General features: G+C 37.8%; 1 protein-coding gene across 2 annotated transcripts in view; it reads left to right on the top strand.

The window, feature by feature from the left end:
• Positions 1 to 25,007, top strand: part of phf12b (PHD finger protein 12b) — a 75,232-nt gene that overhangs the window by 4,524 nt on the left and 45,701 nt on the right. Inside the window, exons 3-4 of one of the 2 annotated variants that reach the window (XM_059973300.1) lie at positions 23,537 to 23,609; positions 24,104 to 24,518. In XM_059973300.1, coding sequence (XP_059829283.1) covers positions 23,537 to 23,609; positions 24,104 to 24,518 — 488 coding nt within the window. Of the gene's footprint in view, positions 1 to 23,536; positions 23,610 to 24,100; positions 24,519 to 25,007 lie in introns of both variants that reach the window. The other variant, XM_059973299.1, reaches the window with a different exon arrangement.

Below are 25,007 nucleotides of genomic sequence, written 5' to 3'. Positions count from 1 at the left end.
CATGGATTTTCAATCAATATAGCAATTTCAAAGTTGCGTGCTGTTCCATCATCACGTCCTTCAACTAGTTGGGCTGCTTGTTTTACTGTTTAGTAGATGTTTGTAGGCAAGAGGCGATGCAGTACCTTGGTATTTTTCACGTCTCTCTGCACTAGCTGTGCACCCTCGCATTACTCCTGACTCTTTGTCGAGCTTTGGTACTCCCTAGTTACTCCATATACAATCCAAATTAATTTTTGTTTGGTAACAGTCCTTGGGAGTGTCTACATTACAAAGCTGTAGTGTAGTTAGAAGTCGCTGTGGTTAAATTGCTGATTCTTTTGAGACATTTGGGGGTGAAAAGGCATTTGGATTGGCAAACTTTCCTCGACTACCTTTTTGCTTTTTATCAGTTGCATTGAGAAGATGGTGGCAAAATGCATTGAACTTGTGTATTAGTGGTGCGCAGAATTATTCATTATCAGCAAAGTATCATAGTATTCGTGTACTCATTGGTGGCAACTTCATTAGTTGGATTCCTTCCTAATTTTAACATATATCGGATTATATTCAGCATGACATTACAGAATGTCAACATGGTTTTATTCTTGATGAAATTAGATCCAAAGTTCATTTATATCTGATGGTTTATAGTACTGTTTTGCATTTGTCAGTATTCTTAGAGGATGTGGTTTGTCAGCTGTGTCATTGGCTTTTAAGATGCTGTTTTAAAACCAGTGCACCTTGTGCAAATGCTAAATCGGAACTATGGAAAATTCTGGAAATAAGAGGATCAGCCAGCGGTAAGAGAGGGAAGAGATGTTATTTCAGGCAGCTGCTAATTCATTGTTATGTTGATTGGATTTTAAAGTTTTGATAAACCAACACACTCTTGTGTTACTAAAACTTTTTACTATTGTTTAAGCTGATGTATTTTGTACTGAAAGGAGGTGATAAGTCATGCATTGGTATATAAGCTCTGAGTTAATGCATGACATACTTGAGATAGGCAAGAGTTTTAATAAGTTTGCTTTACTGAGTTCTATTGTTTGTATATTTTGTTGTGATTCCAAGGCGTGCAGGTTCATGCAGGAAGGCATGATTTCTTTGCCAAATCTTGAATTAAATATACAAAACAAATGTTTTAAGACTGGCCTGCAGATTTACACAGACAACTTGTACAAGTATTGTTCTGTTGATGAATAAGTTTGCATCAGGGAGTGCATCTCACAAATGAGGCTTGCCACCAAATCTTCACAATCAGTGGCCTACCGTCAACATCCTGGGGATCCTATTGACCATCAACTCTTCTGAACCAGCCATATTCATACTGTACCTTCAAACTTAAGTCAGAGGCTAGATGACCTGAAGTTTGTGTTATTAACAGTCCCTGCCCTAATACTTACCACCATCTGTAAGGCTGTAATGTGATGTGCTACTCTTTGTATCCCATTATGTATGCAGTTCCAATAGTATTCAATGGTTCAGCACCATCCAGGAGAAAGTAGTCCCTATCCACCATCCTTTGTGTCTGAAAACAGTGGTACCATTGTGTTCTATGTATGAAGTGCATAGTACTTGGGACATATACGGAAATACTTTGTACAAGATCAGCTTGGTGTGGCAATGACTGCAACGAAATGCAGAGAGTTGTGGCACAGCTCAGCACATCACAGGAACCAGCCTCTCCTCCGTGGACTCTATCTATACTTCTCACTTCATCAGTAAAGCAGCCAGTATAATCTAAAGTCCCCATTCGCCCCAGACATTCTCCCTTCTCCCCCATTCCATTGGGCAAAAGATAGAAAAGCCTGAAAAATACCACCAGGCTCACCTATTGGATGTACCTTTTGTACAATTAGATAGACTCTTGGCCAAGCAAATCACCCTGTGTTTGTGCACATTGTCATTTACTTGCAGTGCGTTCTTTTGGTAGCTTTTACACGCTATTCTGTGTTGTTATTATTTTACCTTATTCAAGCTGTGTAGTAATCTATATAAACAATATGCAAGACAAGTTCTTCACTGCATCTTGGTACATATGACAATAATAAACCACAACACTTTGTAATAATGGCAGCAACTCCCAAGCCCATGAGCTCTACTATTAAGAGCAGTGAGATACTGCACCTGTGCTGAACCATGACCACTTCACAATTGCATTCACTGATTTGAAAATGAAATACGGATATATTTCAGTTGTTCAGTTTAAGTCCTAGAGTTCCCATTCAATGTAGACTTTAGAGAACTGCAGTAATTGGTGGTGAGCCAGTACCTTGGGTGTCTGCCTTCCAGCATGTATGTGATTTGGACTTGGAAATGTACCTTCATCACTAGGTCTGAATCCTTCAACTCCCCAACAGCATAGTGAGGGTATCTTAACGAGAAAGATTCCAGCGATTCAAATTCGTTTGCCATCGTCTCCTCGGGCAATAAATGGGTACTAAATGCTAGCCTTGATAATGTCCAGCTTCTGAAAAGGTGTGTGTTTTTATACATACATATGTGATTTCTAAGTACAGTTTATCAAGCTGTTGGCCAATAAAGTTTGAATGTTCAAACTTTACCTGTTGAAGTGGGAAAGAACTTCAAGGCTGCAAGCAATAGAGCTTTGAGGCAGTGATATAATGTCTGGAAAACTTGACTTTCTGTAGTCTTGGCAGATGCATTTCTCTTTTGCAGTCTGTCATTGCTGCTGTTTCAATTTATTGGAAGCTTGAAGTTAATTTTGACTACTGAAGTTCCTTAACATGTATCTTCTGACTAGAAACTAATCACTGGTGTGAAATATGTAAAGTAAATTTAGTTTTTGATATTTTTGGTGATTTTCATGGAGAAATATTTTAACCACTTGAAGTATTTGGGAATAGTCTTAAAACTATCAGTTTAGTAACAGCATCTAAACTTTTTGATAGCTGGTATGGTAGCATCTAGTATAAATCTTTACAGTGCCAGCAATTGGGGTTCAATTTCTGTCACTGTCTGTAAGGAATTTGTATGTTTTCTCCGGAGACTCTGGTTTTCTCCGACATTCCAAAGACGTATGGGTTAGTAAGTTGTGGATATGCTGTGTTGGCACCCGAAGCTTGGTGACATTTCCAATCTGCTCTTCCAACACAGCCTCAGGCTGTGGTCATTGACGCAAGTGACACACTTCACAGTATGTTTCTATGTACATGTGGCAAATAAAGCTAATCTTTTAAAGTAGAGTTTGTATCTCGGTACATATTACAGTAATTCCAGTTCACTTTTTTGTATTCACTGTGATTAGATGAACTGCAATTGTAACAAAATTATGCAGCCAGATGCTCAAGTCTTAAACACTTGAGGGGAAAAAAATTTGGTCTGACTCTGTAACTGTTATTATTTCCATTTTAAATATATGCTTTTGAAAATGAGTCTGCTGTGCAGATTGTTGACAGAAGTGATGAGAAAGATTGGAATGTGAGGGAAAGCAAATTTTATTTTTGTGTGTGGCTTCTACCATAGAGCTTCCATAGTACTCCGTATTTGTCAAATCCATTTCATTTCTCTTGCTTTTTGAACTTCCACCAGCGTTACCAATTTGGGTTGAGAATCTATTCTAGTGGAACAACTTTGATGTTTAAAAATTCCAGATGGACTAACAAGAGAAAATGTTTGGGATTTCATCATTCAACCTGCCTGAAAGCTCTTTGTTGTTCTTGTGCTGTTATTTAACAACATTTTCTGTTATGTTTGTGACCTGTTGTGGTTTAGCTTTTGAAGGGTTAATTTTGTACTTTGTAGTCGTTTGGTTACTGTTAAGATTTATTCCCCAATTAAGTTTATTATTTCATTTTGAACAGTGCCACAAAGATGGCTATCTAATATAGGTCATTGAGACAGAAATGGTTAACTGTGTTGTTAAGTTGCTTTGTGTGCTGTCACTCTTTATATCTTTTCATCTCCAAGTGGGATAAGTATCATTTTTCAAAACTGAAGTTTTTAGTCTTTAAAAATTGTAATCATTGGTAAGTGTTACAATTGAAACTTTTTTTTAAGAGTTGAGATAAACTTTGTGATTTTTTTGTAGAGACCGAAGGAAAAGTTTGCTTTTGGCCACCATTTTTTTAAATGAAATAGAATGCACTGAAGTAGTAGAAGTGAAGAGAGGAAAAAGTATGGTTGTCATTGTATCATTGCTTTTAAAGTTTATATGTCCAATTTCGGTTGAATTTTGAGAAAGCTATCTTTGTTTTGACTTTGTAGTTTAAGGGGGGGGGGGAAGCAATGCATGTTTTTGTCTTTTTTTTAAACCTTGTCCATAAACATTATCCATAAATTGAGCTAAATTGAACTTAATCATGATTCTTAATATTCAAGTTAAAAGTAAATTGATTGGAAGCAATTGTGTAACAAATAGGACTAATCTATCCCCTTTTCATTCGAATATTTTCATTGACTTTATTTGGCAAGTGCTACTTTTTGAAGTTTAGCCATAATGATTGATGCGATTAAGTTGCTACGTAATGGAAAAATAGATTTCCATTTATACAGTGTCCTTTGTATTGCTTTCAGAATATCCTATTCATTTTTACAGTTGATTAAATACATTTTGAAGTGCAATCCCAGCAGCCAATTTGCCCACAGCAGACTTCACAAATAACAGTGTGATAACGACTTGATAAGCTATTTTGTGATGTTGGTTGAAGTTAACAGGGATAACTTCTCCACTCTTTCTATGACCCGATAGAACATAAGTGGTGCAGTTTAATATCAAGAGTGAAAATCAGCTTCGTCACTACAAAATTTGGAGCTTAAAATCCTGGAGTTGAATTTGGATTTCTAATGTTCTGATGCAGGCAGGTGTTGCTGATTGAGCTATGAGTGACTAAAATAATGCGATTGAAAACATGAACTTAAACGTCTAATGGTTTTAGCTAATCTTGTGACTTAAAACATCGCTTCCAGGGAGAGTATATGTCATTTTCAATATCAAATTGATAAATGCTTTTCTTTAAAGGAAGTTTACTAAATCATTTTGTGTCCAATTAATAATCCTGCCTGATTAGGGAAAGTTTATTTATCAGGTCAGGTTTTCAATTTATGGTTTTGGCCACTTATTTTCAACTCAATGATTTCTCATTGTTAAGTAGCTACTGGCATTTTTGGTGGAAGACAATGCTTATTTGTAGTTAACTAACCCTTTAATGAGATTTTATAGCAAGTGATCAAAGTTAAATAACTTCTAACACTGTATTAGATTCAATCTCAAAGAGCAGAAGTAAAAATCTAGTTTTCTTTAGATATAAAATAAGACTTAGGTGCTTTAGACTTTTCCTGCATTATCGGATCTGGATTGGCATATTGTTTTCTCCTTCAGTGCATGATATTTGAGACAGAGCTGCGCTACTGTGGCTTCAGTTTTTTTTTAGTTTAAACTGAAAAGTGCTGCATTTGCCTTCATTTTTCACATTCTTATTCTTGATTTTGTTTGAGTTAACTCCGGTTTGTTCTTTCCCTTTATAGTACAGCTTTAAAAGTAGTCTTTAAACTGAGCAACACACACAAAATGCTGGTGGAACGCAGCGGACCAGGCAGCATCTATAGGGAGAGGCGCTATTGATGTTTCGGGCCAAGACCCTTCGTCAAACTGAGCATCTGGTTCCAACTCAAGATTAAGTGTGTTAGAATTGTTAAAGAAGTGGTTGTTTCTGAGTCTATAAAAGCAAGATTGCCTCAGTTTTGAGCGCTGGATTCGGAGAATAATTGGCCAATAAACAGCTTTTGCAGTGTGGAGATATATAAAGGTAGTGATGCTTTGTATCCAGTGATTCATTTGTGTGATCTGTCATTAATATATTAATTTGGAAAAGGTCATCATTTGCAGTTGTCTTGTTTCTTTAATTTACTACTTTTGGGATATACAATGAAATTCTGAGGGCATTTTCTGCTGTCAGCTCTTAGGTTTTTAATTTTTTGTTGAACATTGTATTAATATTAATAGATTTGTTTTCATTATTGATGGTGTTAACATCAACTCTATATAAAAGTTGTGTTGAATTTCCATTGAAGACTTGTACTGTCTTGTCTAACTGTTTAATTTTAGTCTTGTTACCCAACTGTCCTTTATGCATAATGATGCTCCAGTTAGTGTTACTGCCTCACAAATACAGAAACTGGGGTTCAATTCTGCTCTTGCATACTGTTTGTCTAGTTTGCAAGTTCTCGGTGTATTCCATTTCCCCCTTGTTCAAGGAACTCCAGTTTCTTCTACATCCCATGTGCTGGCTGGTAGGCTAATGGGTTGGTGGAGATTAGAATAATGTTAATGAGTGCAATATTTCTGTACTGTGTGACCTTATAAATTAACATATCCTTTGATTTAATATTGTAACTTTGGGTATTGTGTAGCATATGTTACAACATGGCATTTGAGAGCAATAAAAATCAGTAAAAGCAGTGTATTATTATGTATCTGCATAACCTCTGTCAAATCAAATAAGATATTGTATTTAAGAATGTTGGTCAGGTTGGTAACTATTACTTGTGTTACTGCCTTGCCATTATTTACTAAGGTGATCCTACCTACAAGAGCAAAAAGACTATGTTGTGCTGAAGTTCTGATTAATTTTGTTGTGTTGAAGTTTTGATTAATTTTTCCAAATAATGCTACTATCATCCTTTAGGCCAGTTTATCATCAAAGTAAAGCATAACGCTAGTTTCTCGGCTTTTCAAGAAGTGTTCATTGTCTGACTCCATATTGATATGACAGCTTCCTATCCATTTCCCATGAACAAATTTTGATCACTGTCAAAATTTCCTGTTCACCTTTGCAATGTTGGACTCTTGTGCAACTAATGTCTGAGTTGCTAGAGTAACATACAAAATGCTGGAGGAACTCAAAATGTCAGGCTGCATCTTTGAAGAGGAATAATGAGTCAACATTTTGGGCCAAGACGGGGCTTTGAATTTCTATATGTACGAAGGCTGTATCTTTGGATAGTGCAATAGGCAGTTTTGGTGTCTTCAATTTCTGAAGTAGGGTTTGAGAATTTGAACACAATTGAACAAAGAAAAATTTCCACAGATAAATGGAAGGCTAATGTAATCAAGACATCACTCCCCAAGATTTGCTGCTGTCTGTGTCATAGGCCTTATGGCCAAAGAATAGACTAATTGTTTGGAAATCCTTTCTTATGAATTTGGTATGGGGGTGAATTCCTGATGGTTTTGTGCAAGTGCCTTTTCATTTTTCTACTGTGAACTAGTTACGATGTGGATTTCCATCCAGATTTACTAAAATATTTTAATTGTATGGGACCAGAATTTAATATCTTTAACATCTCTCATGGAACAAGGCTGAAAAAAATCTTAATTGCTTATAGTGGCAGTAAATATGTTGAGGAAATTTGTACAAGATTATGATCACGGACAAATGTGTGGACTAAGTTTTTTTTCTAAATGGTGTTCTTTGACTAATACGAAGTAAAGATATTTTATTAGAGCCTTTATTTAATTAATTTGCTGAACTCAAATTGAGACTTTTCTACTATACTGTTCAAGCTCTGCTGCAAATATCCTAACAGCTCAGATGGATTTGCATTGCTGGTTTCTGGTTTTACTTACCAGTAAAATCTGAATAATCAAGTTCCGGCAATTACATGTTTTCTATCACATTGATTCAGATCAGTATGTTCCTACTTTCCCTGCTTTTTACTTTTCTGTGTCACAGCAAAAGGACTATGAGCTGAAGTTTAATTTTTCAAATGAGTTGTAATTTAACTCATTTACAACAATTGTGAGTTTATACTAAGCTTTTACATGAACAGTGCTTTGTGCAAGATATTTCATAGGAACTATATGAAGCGAAAGGTGACACCAAGTCGGATACCAGGACAGGTGGTCATAATGTTTGGCAAAGCAATGTTTTAAGTAGTTTCTTTTGATTACTGAGTGAAGAGATTTAAGGTAAATGTTACAGATCTTGCAATCCAGAGAGCTGAAGGCAGTGATGGGGCAATCTGTTTTAAATCAGCATCTGGAAGAAGGCAACATTGATTATGTGCAGAGACCTGAGCATTGAAAGTGAAGAAAAGTTTGCCACAATTTGTTTAGTCATCATCCTCAAACTTTCATTATCTTTTAATGATATTCTGCCCCTTATCAAAAGATGGTGGAACATTTTTAAGGCTTTATAAAGCTCTGGCAGGGCCTCACTTGGAGTATTGTGAGCAGTTTTGGGCCCCTTATCTGAGAAAGGATGTGCTGACATTGGATAGGGTTCAGAGGAGGTTCACAAAAATGATTCTGGGATAGAAAGGCTTGTCATATGAGGAGTGTTTGGCTGTGGTCCTGTACTCAATGGAATTCAAAAGAATGACCTAATTGAAAGCTATCGAATGTTGAAAGGCCTCGATAGAGTGGATGTGGAAGGATATTTCCTATGGTGAGAGTCTAAGACCAGAGGACACAACCTCAGAATAGAGGGGTGCCCCTTTAGAACAGGGATGAGAAGGAATTTCCTTAGCCAGAGGGACGAATCTGTGGAGATTGGCTGTGGAGGCAAAATCATTGGGTATATTTAAGGCAGTGGTTGTTAGATTCTTGATTAGTCAGGGCATGGATATAGGGAGAATGCAGGAAATTGGGGCTGAGAGGGAAATGGATCAGCCATGATGAAATAGAGCAGACTAGATGGGACAGTCCTGATCTTGTATCTTATGGTCTTGTGTGATTTGGTGAACTGTTCTGTGTATTAATTCCTGCAAAGCTTATCATAGAAACAAATTCCATTGTAACTTCATTAGCTATACTTTAATTTTAAAGTTATCTATTGTTGCATGATATCATAGTGTTGTTTGGTCCAGCCTGTTTTTATTTTATTTTACTAAGTCTCCACAAAAAGCAGAATTGCTAAGTTTGAATATATGTTAATGCTTATATTTCTGATGTTTAACTGGAGTGCAAATAAATAGACACATTATGCAGGGTCCCTACACATCTGGAAAATGAAGAGTAAAACAAGAAGGTTCCTAAAACTGCAGAAGCATTTAAAGCTGAAGTGGGTGGGTGAAGGACAGTCAATTGAATATGATTTTATGCTTTCTAAATTATCAACTTTGGTAGGAAGATTGGAAAAGTATAATTCTTAAAAATTAAGAGGTGAGTAAATGATATGAAGGGAATTGTGCGCCCTTAATGCATAAATTACAAAAGATTAACGTCCAGATATAAAATACAGTTAGCAGCAAATTGGCCATTAGCTGTCATTGAGTAGGATATGAATAAGTGTTTCTGCAGATGCACAAAGACTGCACACCTGCAATACTGAGTGGTTTTGATCTCTTTATCCAAGGAAAGGGTGTGCAATGAAGGCTCAACAACTTCCTGAGGAGAGTGGAGCTGTCCTAGAAAGAGAAATTGAACAGAAATGGGCCTTTTGTCTCTGGAATTTAGAAGAATGAAAAGTGATCTGATTGAAACCTGTCTTTGGGGAGTTTGCTGAGTAACACTTACAGACTTTCCAGCCATGGAAACAAGGGTCTCCTTTAGGGATAAGTGGATAGCCATTCTGAAGAATTGCCATTGAAGTTTAGCATTGACCATACTGAATAGCAGGTAGGTTTGAGTTGCTGAATATCCTAACTGTGCTTTTTTATAGTACCTCACAAATTACCATGTTTTGAGACCCCGTGTACAGATTTTTTTTTAAACCCAGTGTCAAAAATTATATTGAATTGCTTTGTCAGGAGACAACTGAGCACACATAAGCCTATTATTGTTATTGGTGTCCTGTCATTTTTGAAGTTCCTTGCTAATGGCTCCACAGGTTACAGCAGATGTTTATTCTGCTTGTGCAACATCCTTATTGGAATTGACAAACATTTCAATTGCAAACATTTAGTTTGCTGTTCTTGGTTGTTATATCATTATAATCTGTTATACATTGTAGGCCCAATTGCCTGATTATCTTTAACAGGTAAATGCAGTTTGCATTGAAGTATCGCCTACTTAATTTTGAATGTCCTCAAGTTCATTATTACAGGCATTCTTATATTTCTGTTATCTCTTGTCTAGTATTGTTGGAAACTAGACTTCAGACGCATGTGTAACTAAATTGTTTTATATAACCTGTTGGGTTTAATTCTACTGTGTTATGATTTACCATTTCCAAACATTAAATGCAATTCCCATATACATTTAGATTACTTGTTGTTTGCTGTTGAAAGCCAACATTACTTTTAATTAAAGGATATATGAAAATCTCATTGAAAAGTAAATTTCAGAGGTAATTTCCGTGCTCAGGTTATTTACAATATTGTCTGTTCATGTTATAATGACCAGACTGATTGTAAAATTTGTTGTGAATGCTTCCCTGCTGTCTCTCAGTACATATGGCTACATGGATATCCGTCACCCAAATTCCACACCCTTCCAAGCTCTGCCATAACAAAAAGTCGATTGCATCTCTATTTGGTGTACTTCATGTAAATATGTTTTAAAAATCAGAGGATGTGTTACATTTGTTCGGTGCTAACTTCCATGTTCCTGAAGTTTACCACTGTATGCAGTTAGGATCAGAATCAGTTTTATTATCACCTGCTTGTGTTGTGAAATTTGTTAACTGAGCAGCAGCAGTTCAATACAATATGTAATAGAAACATAGAAAACCTACAGCACAATACAGGCCCTTCAGTCCACAATGCTGTGCCGAACATGTACTTAATTTAGAAATTACCTAGGGTTACCCATAGCCCACTATTTTTTCTAAGTTCCAGGTACTTATGCGTCTCTTAAAAGACGCAATCGTATCTGCCTCCACCACCATCACTGGCTGCCTATTCCACGCACTCATCATTCTCTGCATTATATTTAAAAAACTTGCCTTTGACTTCTCCTCTGTACCTACTTCCAGGCACCTTAAAACTGTGCCCTCTTGTGCTCGCCACTTCAGCCCTGGGGAAAAAGCCTCTGACCATTCACACGATCAATGTAAATCTCCTCTGCACCCTTTGCATAGTTTCCGCATCCTTCCTGTAGTGAGGTGACCAGATGCGATTTCAGTACTCCAAGTGGGGGTCTGACCAGAGTCCTATAAAGCTGTCCAATATCGCTGCAATATTACCTCTTGGCTCTTAAACTCAAGCCAATGGTTGATGAAGGCCAATGCACCATATGCCTTCTTAACCACAGAGTCAACCTGCACAGCAACTTTGAGTGTCCTATGAACTTGGACCCCAAGGTCCTTCTGATCTCCACACTGCCAAGAGTCTTACGATAATACTATATTCTGCCATCATATTTGACCTACCAAAATGAACCACCTCACACTTAGCTGGGTTGAACTCCATCTGCCACTTCTAACATTGAAAAGAAATAAATAAATTTCAGTATAAGTGTATTGAATAGATTAAAAATTGTGCAAAAACAGATGTATATTGAAAAGTGAGCTAGTGTTCATGGGTTCAACGTCTGTTTTGGAATCGAATGGCAGAGGGGAAAAAGCTGTTCCTGAATCACTGAGTGTGTGCCTTCAGGCTTCTGTACCTCTTACCTGATGGTAGCAAAGAGAAATGGGCATGTCCTGGGTGCTAGGGGTTCTTAATAATGGGCACTGCCTTTCTGACAGACCTCTCTTTGAGGATGGCCTGAGTACTTTGTAGGCTAGTAACCAAGATGGAGCTGACTTCTTTCAGTGTTGTGCAGTAGCCCTCCTCCCACTCCCCCCCCCCCCCACATACCAGACAGTTATGCAGCCTGTCAGAATGCTCTCCACAGTACATCTATAGAAGTTTTTGAGTGTTTTCGTTGACATATCAAATCTCTTCAAACTCCTCTCCTAATGAAGTACAGTTTAATAGATTTTGTAAGTTGCAGGTTTTAAAAAATAGTGTATAACACTTAGGTGAACAGCATTTAGTTTGGGAATTTGATTTTAATGTTAAATTTTAAAAATGACTCCTGTTAACACTATTTGATTTTTAAGCATTTAGTTTTTATGTTGTTACTGTGAATTCAGCTGAAACCTTTTTAACAACTGAAGCATGGTATTAAAATTTAGACAAATCTACTATGAATATTTATTCAAATTTGCCAATTTCTGGAATGAATGGTAACAGCCATCAGTTTTCTCATGTGGTATGGAGATCCATTAAGTTGCATAAGCAGAATTTTTTTCCTCAGTGATCATTGCTAAGGTTTCCACCACAAACCATAAGCTCTTGAAATTGAACTAGCATATTAGGAACTTTTGTATTAGAATTGCATAGCACACCATGATTAAAATTCTATTTCTACTTGTTTGACTTGGCCTTTTTCAACTATCGTCTAGCTCATTTGCTGTTACAACTTATTGATATTAATCAATTCTGTACTTGATTATCGCAGTATACAACTGACCAACCTCCCTTGTTCTGTGTAACCTCAATGTGGAAATCTCTGGCTCTCTGTGTGAAATTGAGCTGAGTTTTTATTCCAGTTAAAGTTAATCCGAAAAGTACGCAGGCCTTTGATTCACTTTCTCATCCAAAGGATAACACCTCTGCAGCAGTCCTTTGTTACTGAACCAAAATACTGATCTAAATTTTGTATTTAGATCTTTGAAGGAGAGACTGACCTCCCAAATTGATGTTCCTGTTAAATTAAGACCAACCTCTAGGTCTTCTAATGACGGTTTTGCCTTGTTTGGTAAAAGCTTCATTAAGCCTCATATAGGAGGATTGAATCTGCTTGAGTTTAGCACACATCTGCCTTTACAAGTTATTGGTATGCTTTCTTTCACAGATTGAAGAATGAAGAAAAAAGAAATGTACTTTTTCCAAAAACAAAAATCTAGTTTGATAATGACCATGTAGTTAATGACCCCTGTTTATTTTTAAAGGATACTTTTTACATCACTGCCTAGGCTAGATGGATCATTGGAGCAGTTCTTATACAACTCCTTTCTCCACTCGTTTTGGTCAGATTGGTTTAAATCGTCATTTCTTTGTCATTGCTGCTGCACCTTGATTTGAGTACTCTTTTTCTACTCTCCGTAAAGCAGCCTGCAGAATAAAGGGAAAAGTCTGCAAGTCCAGGCCACGGACTGGAGGTGACCTGTCTTTGTGCGTGGTGGGGAGAGGGATGTGGGTAAGCAGTTGTTGCTACCCTTGTGTTGCTCTGAATATGGTAGGCATGCTATGTTGGCGCCAGAATGTGTGGTGACACTTGCGTGCTGCCCCAGTTTAATCAATGTTCTGTGCCACTTGCGCGTTATTACTTAAACTTGCACCACTTTGGTTTAAAGTATTGTTGCTAAAAATTGCAATCAATTCAATTGAATTCTACATAAATGGATGTAAACAGTCCTATGCCCATATGATTATAGCACAGCATATGGATTAGCAGTAGAATTGGATACACAGTACTTGTGTATACCATACAATTGATTTAAATATGTACACAATAGCTCTTTAATTTAGCCAGTAGCACAGATATTCCCTCCAAAACTAATTCTATTTTTGCTTTGCAGAATTTAGACAATCATTTTGGAAGTTCAAGAATTATTCCATGTCTGTACTTTAACCTCCTACCTTTATTTTTAATGTAATTCTTATACTTTATAATTGTTGCATGTTGTATCATGTCGCCTACACAAGCAGCGATCACTTCCTTCGCGAATCCTTTGTTCGTTCATCCCTTCCGGCACTGTCCCTGCAAGTGGCACAATTCACCACCTCTCTCGCTCCCAAGCAGACCACATCACCTGCAAACCTGCTGGGGTTGGCTATTGGTACTCCCGAAGCAGCCTCCTCAACATTGGTGAGACCTGTCAAAATTGGGGGACCACTTTATCGAGTACCTCTGCTCCATCTGACAAAAGCAGAACACTCCAGTGGCCAAACATTGTAATTCTGATTCCCATTTCTGTTCTGACACGTCAGCCCATGGTCAGCTCTTGTGCCAAGATGAGGCCACCCTCAGGGCGGAGGAGCAAAACTTGTATTCTATTTGGTTAGTCTCTAACTTGATGTCATACATACCGATTTCTCCTGCTGGTAGGTTTTTTCCCCTCTCCCTTCTCTCTCCTCTTTCCTACTCTGGCCTTGTATCTCTACTCACCTGCCTATCACTTCCTTTGGGTCTTCTCCTCCTTTCTCCTGTGGTCCACTTGCCTCTCCCTATCAGATTCCTCCTTCTCCAGCTCTTTACCTTTCCTGCCCAGTTGGCTTCACCTATCACCATCTAGTCTCTCTCCTCCTCACCCCATCTTTTTATTCTGGCATCTTCCCCCTTCCATTTCAGTCCTGAAGAATGGTCTTGGCCCGGGATGTCAACTGCTCATCTCCATTGATGCCACCTGCCTCCTGTGTTCCTCCAGTATTTTATGTGTGTTGCTTTGGCTTTCTAGCATTTACAGTCTTTCTTGCATTTATGATTTTGGTTAGTTGTCCATTTTTGGGATGGGTTTTGACCAAAAATCTTCAGCTGGCTCAAAGTAATTTCTTTCCTTTTCTCTTTCTGTTTATAGCAGCAGCTTTTGGTTTTATTGTTTTGGGGAACAAATGAGGTATCTGCCACAGCTGCTAGTAGTTTATATATGTTAAACTGCTTCCTCAATGATTCTTCCCAATGCAAGTTCATTGACCTGTTTATTAAGTGCAGACTGCTGATAATCCCAGTTCTGCTGAAAATCCGTTCCAAACTGGAGCTACAATATTTGAGTGAAATGTTTGCATCAAATGACTTCCGACATGATCCTAAATACGGCTGCTTGCATCTGATTATTTTAAAGTTTTTTTTATGTACCTTGTTAATTTTATGTAAGCAAGAGATCAGTACTATGGGCAGAAAGCAGTGGACCAGATTGTTAGCAATTTGCCCCATGTAGTTCCAGGCAGAACTTCTGACTTCAGTCATGCACTAAGCCAGCACTTGCACAGATTACATTGGGAATTGCAGACCAAGGTTTAGGAAGTAAAGGCAAGCCAAGTTACTAATCAGTTCTTACAGTTTCCAGGTGCTTTGTTTGGTTAACTTTAGTTAACCTTTGTTTCTATATATTAATATTTTTGTTTTATTATTTTTTCACTGAATTGAACATCCTCTTCTGTTTAAGTAGTCATTTGCAGATTGTTCAAACCATGACATGCCTTTCATTCGAAGCACACTAAAGCTGTTAAAATCCCTGGTAACTTTTACAGTTATCTAAGCTTTGCCTGAAACTTTGCCAGCTGTTTCGGCGTGGGATCTCTCAAGTCTTTGTTGTCATTGAGCCTGTACTTAATGTCAAGGAACCAGTGCATTAGGACTGTCTCATCCTGCCAAAGTAAGTGCAGATCAAGGGCTAAACTTTCAAGCGGGCAAATACAAACTCTGTCTGGCTAAATATCACTTCTCTCCATATGTTTTGCCCTTCCAGAAGGTGAGAGGGATTGCATGCTGTCACAGTCACCAATACTCTTGTGTGGCAGACCACTAAATGCGTACAGCAAGACATCTTGCTCTTTTCAGTAAGCGGAAATACATATAGCAGGAAATTGAGGCATGTTGAACCCCACCATAAACTTTCAGCTTGACCAACAGATTTTGTTATGTCAGAGGCTTGTCAAGTACAGTTGGATAATTCAGCTGACTGGGAAATTTAAATGCATAAGTATGACTGTCGGAGACAGGAGATTCTGCGGATGCAGGAAATTTTAATTATTACATACAGAATACTAGAAGGACTCAGCAGGTTGAGTAGCACCTATGGAGGGAAATATACAGTGGATGCTTCAGACGCTCCATTGGGACTCGTGAAGGGTGAAATGTTGACTATTTCTTTCCTTCCATGAATGCTGCCTGAGCTACTGGGCCTCTCCAGAATTTCAAGTGAGAGGATAAGAAATAGAACACAATGGATGTGTGTTGCAAATTAAGTTGTTTTGAAGATATCGATATGTGAATGTGAAGGCTGGAATACTCAAAAGTAAATTTGTTATCAAAATATATAAACGTCACCATTCACAACTGTGAGTTTCATTTTCTGCATTCACTGTAGAACAAAGAAATACAGTAAAATCAATGTAAAATTGACAACCAATATGCAAAAAAGGCAAACCGGTAAACACAAAAATAAATAAATAATGCTGAGGACATGAATTGCAGAGCCCTTGAAAGCGAGTTCAGAGGTTGTGGAATCAGTTCAGTATTGAGGTGAGTAAAATTATCCACACTTGTTCAAGACCCTGATGGTTGAAGGATAATAGCTGTTCTTCAGCTTGGTGGTAGGGGGCCCCTAATGGATGTTGCCTTCTTGTGGCAGCACTCCTTGTAGATGTGCTCTATGGGGGGGGGGGGGGGGGGGAGTGGAATTTTCCTGTAATGGTTTGGGCTGTTACCACTACTTTTTGTAGGTTTTTTCATTCTTGGGTGCAGGTGTTTTCGTAATGCAGCCAGTCAGGATATTCTCCATTGTGCAGCTATAGAGGTTTGTCAGTTTTAGATGACATGAAAATCGGGACAAATCTAAGGAAGTAGAGGCACATTCTTTGTAATGGAGTTATGTGGTGACCCTCTCCACCTCTGATTTCCTAATGTGGACTGGCTCATGGACCTATAGTTTCTTCCTCTTGAAGTCAATAATCAACTGTTTGGTTTCGCTGTGCTGATGTTAAATGACAGGTGGTTGTTGTGATGCTATTCAACCAGATTTTCAATCTCCCTCCGATATTCTGATTTGTCACCACCTTTGATTAGTCCAGAAACAGCAACATCAGCAAACTTAAGTATGGTGTTGGAACTGTACTTAGCCCCTGTGCTTAGGACTGTGAGGCTGAGCACACAGCCTAGTGGTGCACCTGTGTTGATGGTGATTGTGGATAAGTTACCATTCAGAACTGTGTAGAGTCTGCAAGTGAGGAATTTGAGGATCCAATTGCACACTGGGCATCGAGGCCTAGGTCTTGGAATTTATTGATTAATTTTGAGGGGATGATAGTGTAGTCAGTGCAGAGCATTCATTTGTATGCGTCTTCACTGTTCCAGAAACGAGTGAAAAACCAATGAAATGGCATCTGCTATTGACCTGTTGTGATAGTGGGCAAATTGGAGCTGATCCAAATAATCCTCAGGCAAGAGTTGATGTGCTTCATGGCCAGCCTCTCAAAGCACTTCATCACAGTGCTGACTGGAGTAGTGAAGGAACTCAGCTATTAATCTCATCTGTTATCCTGTAAAAGTCTGAACAGTTATGCATTTAACAATGATCATAGAATTGTTTGCATAATATTGTAATGTAATATGAAGAATACTACATAGTTAAATTTACATTGAAGGCAAAGTTTATTCAATGAATTAGTGTTAATGTGATGATCTATAAATTTGTGCCTTTTACTCGCTTACACTGATGTTGAAAAAGCCTTTCCTGTATGAAAGGAAGTTCAAAGAATACTTTGAAGTATATAAAATTGAGTTCAGGAGGACCCAAGAAATGTGTATCTCTGTATTCTCACTCAAGACCTTGATTTATCTTCGAAAGTTTATGAAGATCAACTTCGTAATTTTCATTTTTACTTTGAAAAAGCTACAATTTATGATACAAAATTTAAGCAAGATTGCCATTATTGCAGTTGCATTAGAATAGTCACTAATGGATGAACAAATATGTCCATCACTTAGAGGTGGGTTAGTTTGACTATCTAGAAATGACTACGTAAATAGAAAAGGATTTTGATTGCATAATATTTAAGTTATATTTGACAACTAAAGGTTAACATTTAACAGGCTATGTATATAACTGTCATAGCACTATCCTAACCCATTCGTCTGGTGTTGAAATTCTTAATGTCTCTTTTATCAGAGCCATGGTCTTTGAATTCCTTTCTCCTTTAACTTAGGCTAAGCATTTTGAAGTATTTTTCCTGTGAAAGATGTTATATAAATTCAAAGTGGCTGTTGATACCTACATTTATGTATGGAAGCATTAAGGTTGAAGCTCTGTGCAGTCATTAACTCCAATTGCAAGTTATCTAACATTTTTGGTGATTACAGTTCTTCAATATTTGTTTAATTAAACAATTACATTTCATGGTATAGTAATGCTTTCGGGTTTAGTTGTACATGTATCGGTGTACATGGGGAAAATTCTTTGTGTATTTGAACATAATAGGCAACTAGATTTTTTGAGAAGGTAATGGAAGTATGGTGTCAGATCTTTGTTTTGAGAACTGCTTATTGGGTTGCTATTTCTGCTGCATTTCAAAGGCTCTTAATAAAAATGTATAATTATAGCAGTTGGCTTGTGCTAATCATCCACCCTACCTGTAGCTGATATTAAAATGTAGTTTGGCAGCAGACTATTTTGTTTCTAAGCTTCAAGTATCAGACTCCAGGCTAATTTTAAGTAATTTTTTTCCAGGCTCCTGTTTTTGTCAAATGTCTGAGTGTAGATAACTTATTTAATTGCGCAGAGTGTGAAAAACAGCTCTTGCTAATGCAAAACCCTGCTGAGAGTACATCCTAAAGATGTCTTCCTGGATAGTTTGCTACTCTGAGTGACTTGTTTTCCTGTGCTGTTTGATTATTCAGGGAGTCATTGTGATTTAAAGAAAATAGCCGATCCATTACTAATTAGAAAAATTTGCTGAAATACATCGTTAACAGCAGGGCAGCTGTTTAATTTTGGAGAAAAATAGAAGTTGCATTGTAGGGAGAATTTGAAGGTGGCTCAGGTAGATTTTTTTTGTCTCCTAAGATGGCATGGTTCAGTATAAAATATACTATTATACTCTTGCACTCTGGTTTAGGTTAACCAGCAGGAGGAGTTGTTTGTACAGAAATGGACCTCCTATCAATGTGCTGATCCATCAGTGCCTGGGGATAGTTGACGATAATTCTAATGTTTTATTTCCTTGCACTTGCTCTTTATGGATACCTCAGCATACAGAAATGAAAATGTTTGCCACTAGGCAAATAATATTTAGCCTTTGTCATTAAGTTAAGTACATGTAAATTTTGATTTTAGTGTAATAAATTGTATTTGAATTAGTAAGGGAATCTTATCTTTAAGACTTTGCAGTCAAATTTTCCTTTTTATTTACTCTAGAGTGAGATTTATACACGTTTATCCAGCAAGGCCCTGACTAGACAGGCTAATGGAAAAAATAATTGTATCAGTTATACCTTTTTGGCTTTGATAATTTGTGGACTGATTTGTGCTCCCTGAAGACTTGAGTAAGCAAATTGAGAATTGCAGATTAGTGCTGGGCAGAGGTTGGTTGTGGTGGTCAGAATGTAGTCTTGCATGCTCCTTAGATCAAGCACAGAAAGCCCTTGCCAGGTCATTCTTTGTGTGCTTGTGCACAATGCTAGTGTTGGATTCGAGCCTGGAATTTTAAAATGCTGTAAGTGTCAAAATGGCTACTTCCTGATTGCAATTGGACAAGTCAGAAAGCATTCATTTTACTTGAGATTAGTATCTATATTTACTACTACTCAGAACCAGGAAAGCTTTCACCTTTTCAATCTCTATGGATTTTTTTTTCTGAGTATGAATTTTTGTTCAGATGGGAATCCCATTTCCTTAATGTAATGGGATGGTGTCTCGTTACATTCTTGGCTTTGAGGTGTTTATTTTATTTTTGGTTTTGTTGCCCTGTGCAGGTTGCTTAATTCAGTAATCTTTTCTACCCACAAATGCTGCTTTATTTTCATCTGAGATTTTTAATATATATAGGCAGTTGATAGTTCAGCTTTAGCAGCATGTTCTTCTGGCTTGATTTGCCTGATTTGAATCATTTTGACCTTATAATGTTTATTGCAATTGTAGTTTTAGTCTTATTTCTTTCCATCCTTCACTAACGTACTTTAAAATAAGTGAGGTACTGATTCTTGTGCACACTGTGCTAGGCACCCATCCTTTTTCACTTTTTATTAGCTTGCCTTATCTTCCCTTATGGATTCTTGATAAATGTAAAACTTGTTACAAATGCTTGTTGTATAGTTAATTACTCAGGAAATGAACTGGCAGAGTGGATTGCTATACAGTTATTTGTTTTGTTTGCCTTATGAATGCATTGAAATATGCAGAATTTCGGGTCAAGTTATTTAATTAAGTAGGTTTCACTTCAAAACAAAATGAATGCTTAACAGTTACAGATTGCATAAATGAAACAAAGGCAAGGGATAGCAGTTGCTTAGTTTCACAGTTCAGAAAAAAACTTGGATCTACATAGCTACCCTGAGTTTAGTGGTGCACATTAAGCTCCAGTATTGGTGACGTCTGCCATGTTTTGCTTACAGAGTGAAACCATCTGCGCGATTGGTATATATGCTTGTCATTGCAGAACTTTTATAACCCAACCCCATGTAATAAAGTTTCAAAATTTAAAGTGGGGAAAGCTTCATCATATTAATGACTTGTTATGGGATCAGTAAACATTGCCAGGTGGTTCTTGCTCCTCACAATAATAGCCAGCTCTTCATGATTAAATTCTTTGGTCCCATCCAATTCTGAGAAAAGTAACCAAAGACAACGGAAGTAATACTTTGGACCCTTCAGGCAATTGGAGCCAGGTTTTTTTTTAAGCCCTATAGATCAAAAGATGTCTACTAAAACTACCCATCATATAGAGTGATTTCTGTCCCAGACAAGAGCCAGTTAAACTTACTCTAGAAAATGTCTGGGGGCACGTCACATCATTGTGTTGAAGTTTGCTAATCTTTATAGTCTAAATTAATTTGAAAATATACAATGTTCTAAACCTTGTCTGATCAAAGTTGAAACAAGGTTATCCTTGTAGCTCCTCTCTGAACTTGTTCCAAGACCATTGTGGATCCATAAGCATTGTAGCTGCAATGTGATCATCAAGCCGAGTCATGTCAGAATGTATTTTTCAATTTCAAATATTGGAGTCCAATTCTCTAACGATCCTGACTTTAGCACAGGTTTCCCCCCTATTTGGAGGTAGAGCGTTCTTATGAAACTGTTCGTAAGCTGGTATGTCGTAAAGTGAAGAAGCAATTACCATTTATTTATATGGGAAAAATTTGTGAGCGTTCGCAGGCCCAAAAAATAACCTACCAAATCATGTCAAATAACACAAAACCTAAAATAACAGTAACATATAGTAAAAGCAGGAATGATCTGATAAATACACAGTCTGTATAATGTAGGAATACTCTTCTGCAATTATTGCAGCAGTGTCCACCACAGTGAAAATCTCACGCAAGCGCTCTCGGCAGCACTTGCAAAAACACACGGCGCAGGCGCTCCCGGCAGAAACGCACAGCGTAAGCACTCCTAGCAGAAGCACTCTTCCCAGTAACCTTTAAGCTATGAAGCTACCAAATAACACATAAAAATACACGGCCTATATAAAGTAGAAATAATGTCTGCCCAGTGTAGTTTCACTTACCGGAATCGGAAAGACAATGAGGACACTGATGATGGTGTGTTAGGCTGAGTTGTCGGAGGTTGGGGTGGTGGGAGACTGAGGTGTCATCTCATCGTTGTCTGTTTCCATCAGGGCATGCAGGTTACCTTCTATGTCTGCCTGCCTCGATGTCGAAGGTTGAGTTTCGTCATCTGCTGTGGCTGATGTGGAAGGCTTGAAAAACGACAGTATGCTTGACTGCTTAGCCTCGCGCATTTTTCTATCATACAGTTCTTTGTAAGCATTCAAACCATCCTGCAAATATGCCCTAAGCCTACGTCATACTTTTCTGCAATCATTGCAGCATTGTCAATCGCAGCGAAAATCTCATGCAATTGCTTCTCGTTCAGTTCCTGGATGACTTCGCTACTGCGTTTGGCTTCAGTTGTTATCCTTTCCTCTTCATCAGCTCTTCATCTCTCAGTTCTTGGTCATGGGATGCCAAAACCTCCTCAACATCCTCTTCATCAACTTCCACAAGCCCTTAGCCAAACTATGTCTTTACTTTGTTCACCACGATCGAAATGCTTAATTATGTCTAGTTTTACGCTAAATGTAACACCCTGACACGCTTTTTTAGGCTTTTCCAATACCTTAGAACTCGTCTTGCTAACGGATGCACGAAATAAATCGATATAAAGCACAGATGCTCACAGACATGTGTTTAAGCAATGCCGACTAGAATGCAGTTCCGGGGGAGGAACTTGGCTTCTCGGTGCGCGCTGCCTTTTTTCGTAACAGTGAAAACACTTTTTGTTAGTGAAAACAGGTAACTAATGTAAGTTTCATAACAGCAAGTTAACATAAAGCAAACGTTTGAAAAATGGGGGACACCTTTATTTCTACATTGTGCATAGGAGGTTCGTGAAGCAATAAAGGTTAGCTGGCATTATCTCAAGTAATTTTCTGTATTATTTCTCACAAATAATTATTCTTCATTTGTCCTACCCGTTTGCACAACATATTGTATACCTTGCATACAGGTATGTGTCTCCAAGAGTTCAAACCATTTCCAACAGAAATTGTGTATTTTGACACTTGGAAGCTGCTTGGCTAAGGGCTTTTAGAATTCCAGTTAGGAAATAATTGATTCTCTTCAGTGGTTGAACCATAGAATAGCAAGTTCTAGACTTCACTGTTAATCTCTGCTGAGTTCAGAAATTTCATTGGTTGGAGTGCACAAATTTTCTTCAGTATTTTTTTGAGTTGGAAAGAACAAGATATTGAATGTAATTGTGCTTATTGGTAATCATTAAAAATGTAGATCTTTTGGTATTGGCGCGTGGCCAAGTGGTTAAGTTGTTCGTCTAGTATCTGAAGGTTGCTAGTTCGAGCCTTGGCTGAGGCTGCATGTGTGTCCATGAGCAAGGCACTTAACCACACATTACTCCGCAATGACACCTGTGCCAAGCTGTATGGGTCCTAATGCCCTTCCCTTGGACAACATTTGAGGCGTGGAGAGAGGAGACTTGCAGCTTGGGCAACTGCCGGTCTTCCATTTTTAAAAAAAACCTTGCCCAGGCTTGCGCCCTGGAAACTTTCCAAGGTGCAAATCCATGGTCTATCGAGACTAACAGAGTCCTACTACTACTAGATCTTTTGGAGAATTGGCCTGATACTTGCTATCACAGTTCTCAAATGATGGCCTTGAGAGATTCAAAGATAGCAGTTTTGCAGACAGTCTACAGTCATTCAATAAAATTTATTCAAATTTTAACAGGGTATGTTTGTGATGGATTGCTTCATCCTGAAAATTAAGTTTATGGGGCATTTTATCATGTCACAGAACCTTGCCAGTTGTGAGAAATATCGCATTAGGCAAGGTTTTATCCCATCATTATTGTGAAGAAATCCAAAATTAATTATGCATGTTCTAGTTATGATGGAACTTTAAGCTGTGCCCACCCCCACCCACGTAACATTAGATTTGCAGCTGCTCTTCATAATCCAAAGTGTCAACTTGAGATTGGAAAAGATGTCTTCTGTAATGCTTTCCTAAAGCTTTACTCTATTGAGTATTACATTGATTGGAATGTGCTGTAACACATTGCATGGCATCAACAGTAGTCTAATGGACATAACAGAAAATTTCATATTCTAATCTACAAAGAATGCCAAAATGTATTTAAAATCAATAATTAGATTTTGTTAAATTCAAGGCACTATGAGCTCAGTGTCTTTTTTTGTATCTCTGCAGTAACCCACCCCTCAGTGAGGAGATGCTTCCACCTGGGGACTGGATGTGTCACAGGTGCACAGTTCGTAGAAAAGTAAGTAAATCTTTTTTTCTATATCATAATTAGTTTAAAACAGAATACATAGTACCTTCCCAATTTTCTTGAAAGGCCAATTTAATAGAAATTTGTAGGTCTGCTAATTCAAACCAATAATTGTTCTTGCATGGAGCTCTTTAAGAATTTCTTAATTTTTGCATGTCGCTGGATCCTAGCACGTGCATTAATTCCGGTAATTGTCTTTCAGATGGCCAGGTTCCCTTTAGCTATGTGGCATTTTGCAATATTTTTACGTGAAGTTTTTGACTCATTTAGCCGTAAAGACATTGGATCAGGAATTTGGCCCATAAACCTCCAAAGGAAAGTCATTTACACCCTCACCATTCCCAATTCAAGATGATTTTTTAAAAACTTCATATATAAGCTATTTTAAATGTTATTGTTTGGCTTAACAGTATTTGCTTTTACTTGTACTGTGAATTATGTTATATTTTGTAGTGTTTAGTGAATAATATTCTTTTTACTAGAAGCAAGAGAAAAAGGAAAGACTAGGCCAAGTAAATGGAGTTATGGACAAACAGACAGTTAAAAGGACAGCCTCTCCTACTGTGGACATGGAATACCCAGACAAGTCCCATAATAAAGCATTGGATTCCAGGGTGGACAGTAACTGCAGAGCATTTGCACAAGCAAAAAATTTGGAAAGGCGTATTAGCCGGCCCGGCACACCAACATCTAATGCAAGCACTGATACGCCCACCTCTGAGCAGAATGATGTGGACGATGACATGATTGATGTGGACGATGAAAATGCTGCCATGGAGATAGACTGCTCGCAATTGCAAATAAGGAATCCATTTGAAATACTTATAGCAGCAGCAATGGAGCGAAATCCAACTCAATTTCAACTTCCAAATGAACTGACGTGTACCACAGCACTTCCAGGTGAGGGAATCAGTGTAACTACACAAAGAATACTTATTTTTCTTAATGAGAAACATCAATGCTTCATCTTCTGAGTTCCAAAAACACTTGCAATCTGTAACAAATACAGTGCAAGCGTTATTACGTTTGTACAAACCACTTGGTTATTAATCTGATAAATAATTTAATTGCCACATTGAGGTTTAGAGTTGTATGAATAATTTTGAGTTAATGTGCTGTTTCCATGTATTTTCCTTGTGTGTTTTATTTGGTCATTTGGTTCTTAACAAGGATACATTTGAGTTGATGAGATTCTTCGTTTGTCAGATTTGCACTTTTTAATTTAATTTAGAGACACATCGCGATAACAGGCCTTCTGGCCCAGCAAACACACACTGCCCAATTACACCCATGTGGCCAATTAACCTACTAACCTGAACGACTTTGCAGTGTGAGAGGAAACCCACATAGTCACAGGGAAAACGTACAGAATCCTTTTAGGTAGTGGTG

This window comes from Hypanus sabinus, chromosome 6 (genome assembly GCF_030144855.1).
Source record: "Hypanus sabinus isolate sHypSab1 chromosome 6, sHypSab1.hap1, whole genome shotgun sequence".
Classification (NCBI taxonomy): domain Eukaryota; kingdom Metazoa; phylum Chordata; class Chondrichthyes; order Myliobatiformes; family Dasyatidae; genus Hypanus; species Hypanus sabinus.
The sequence above is the reverse complement of the archived record's forward strand: the minus strand, read 5'-3'. Positions and strand labels throughout refer to the sequence as shown.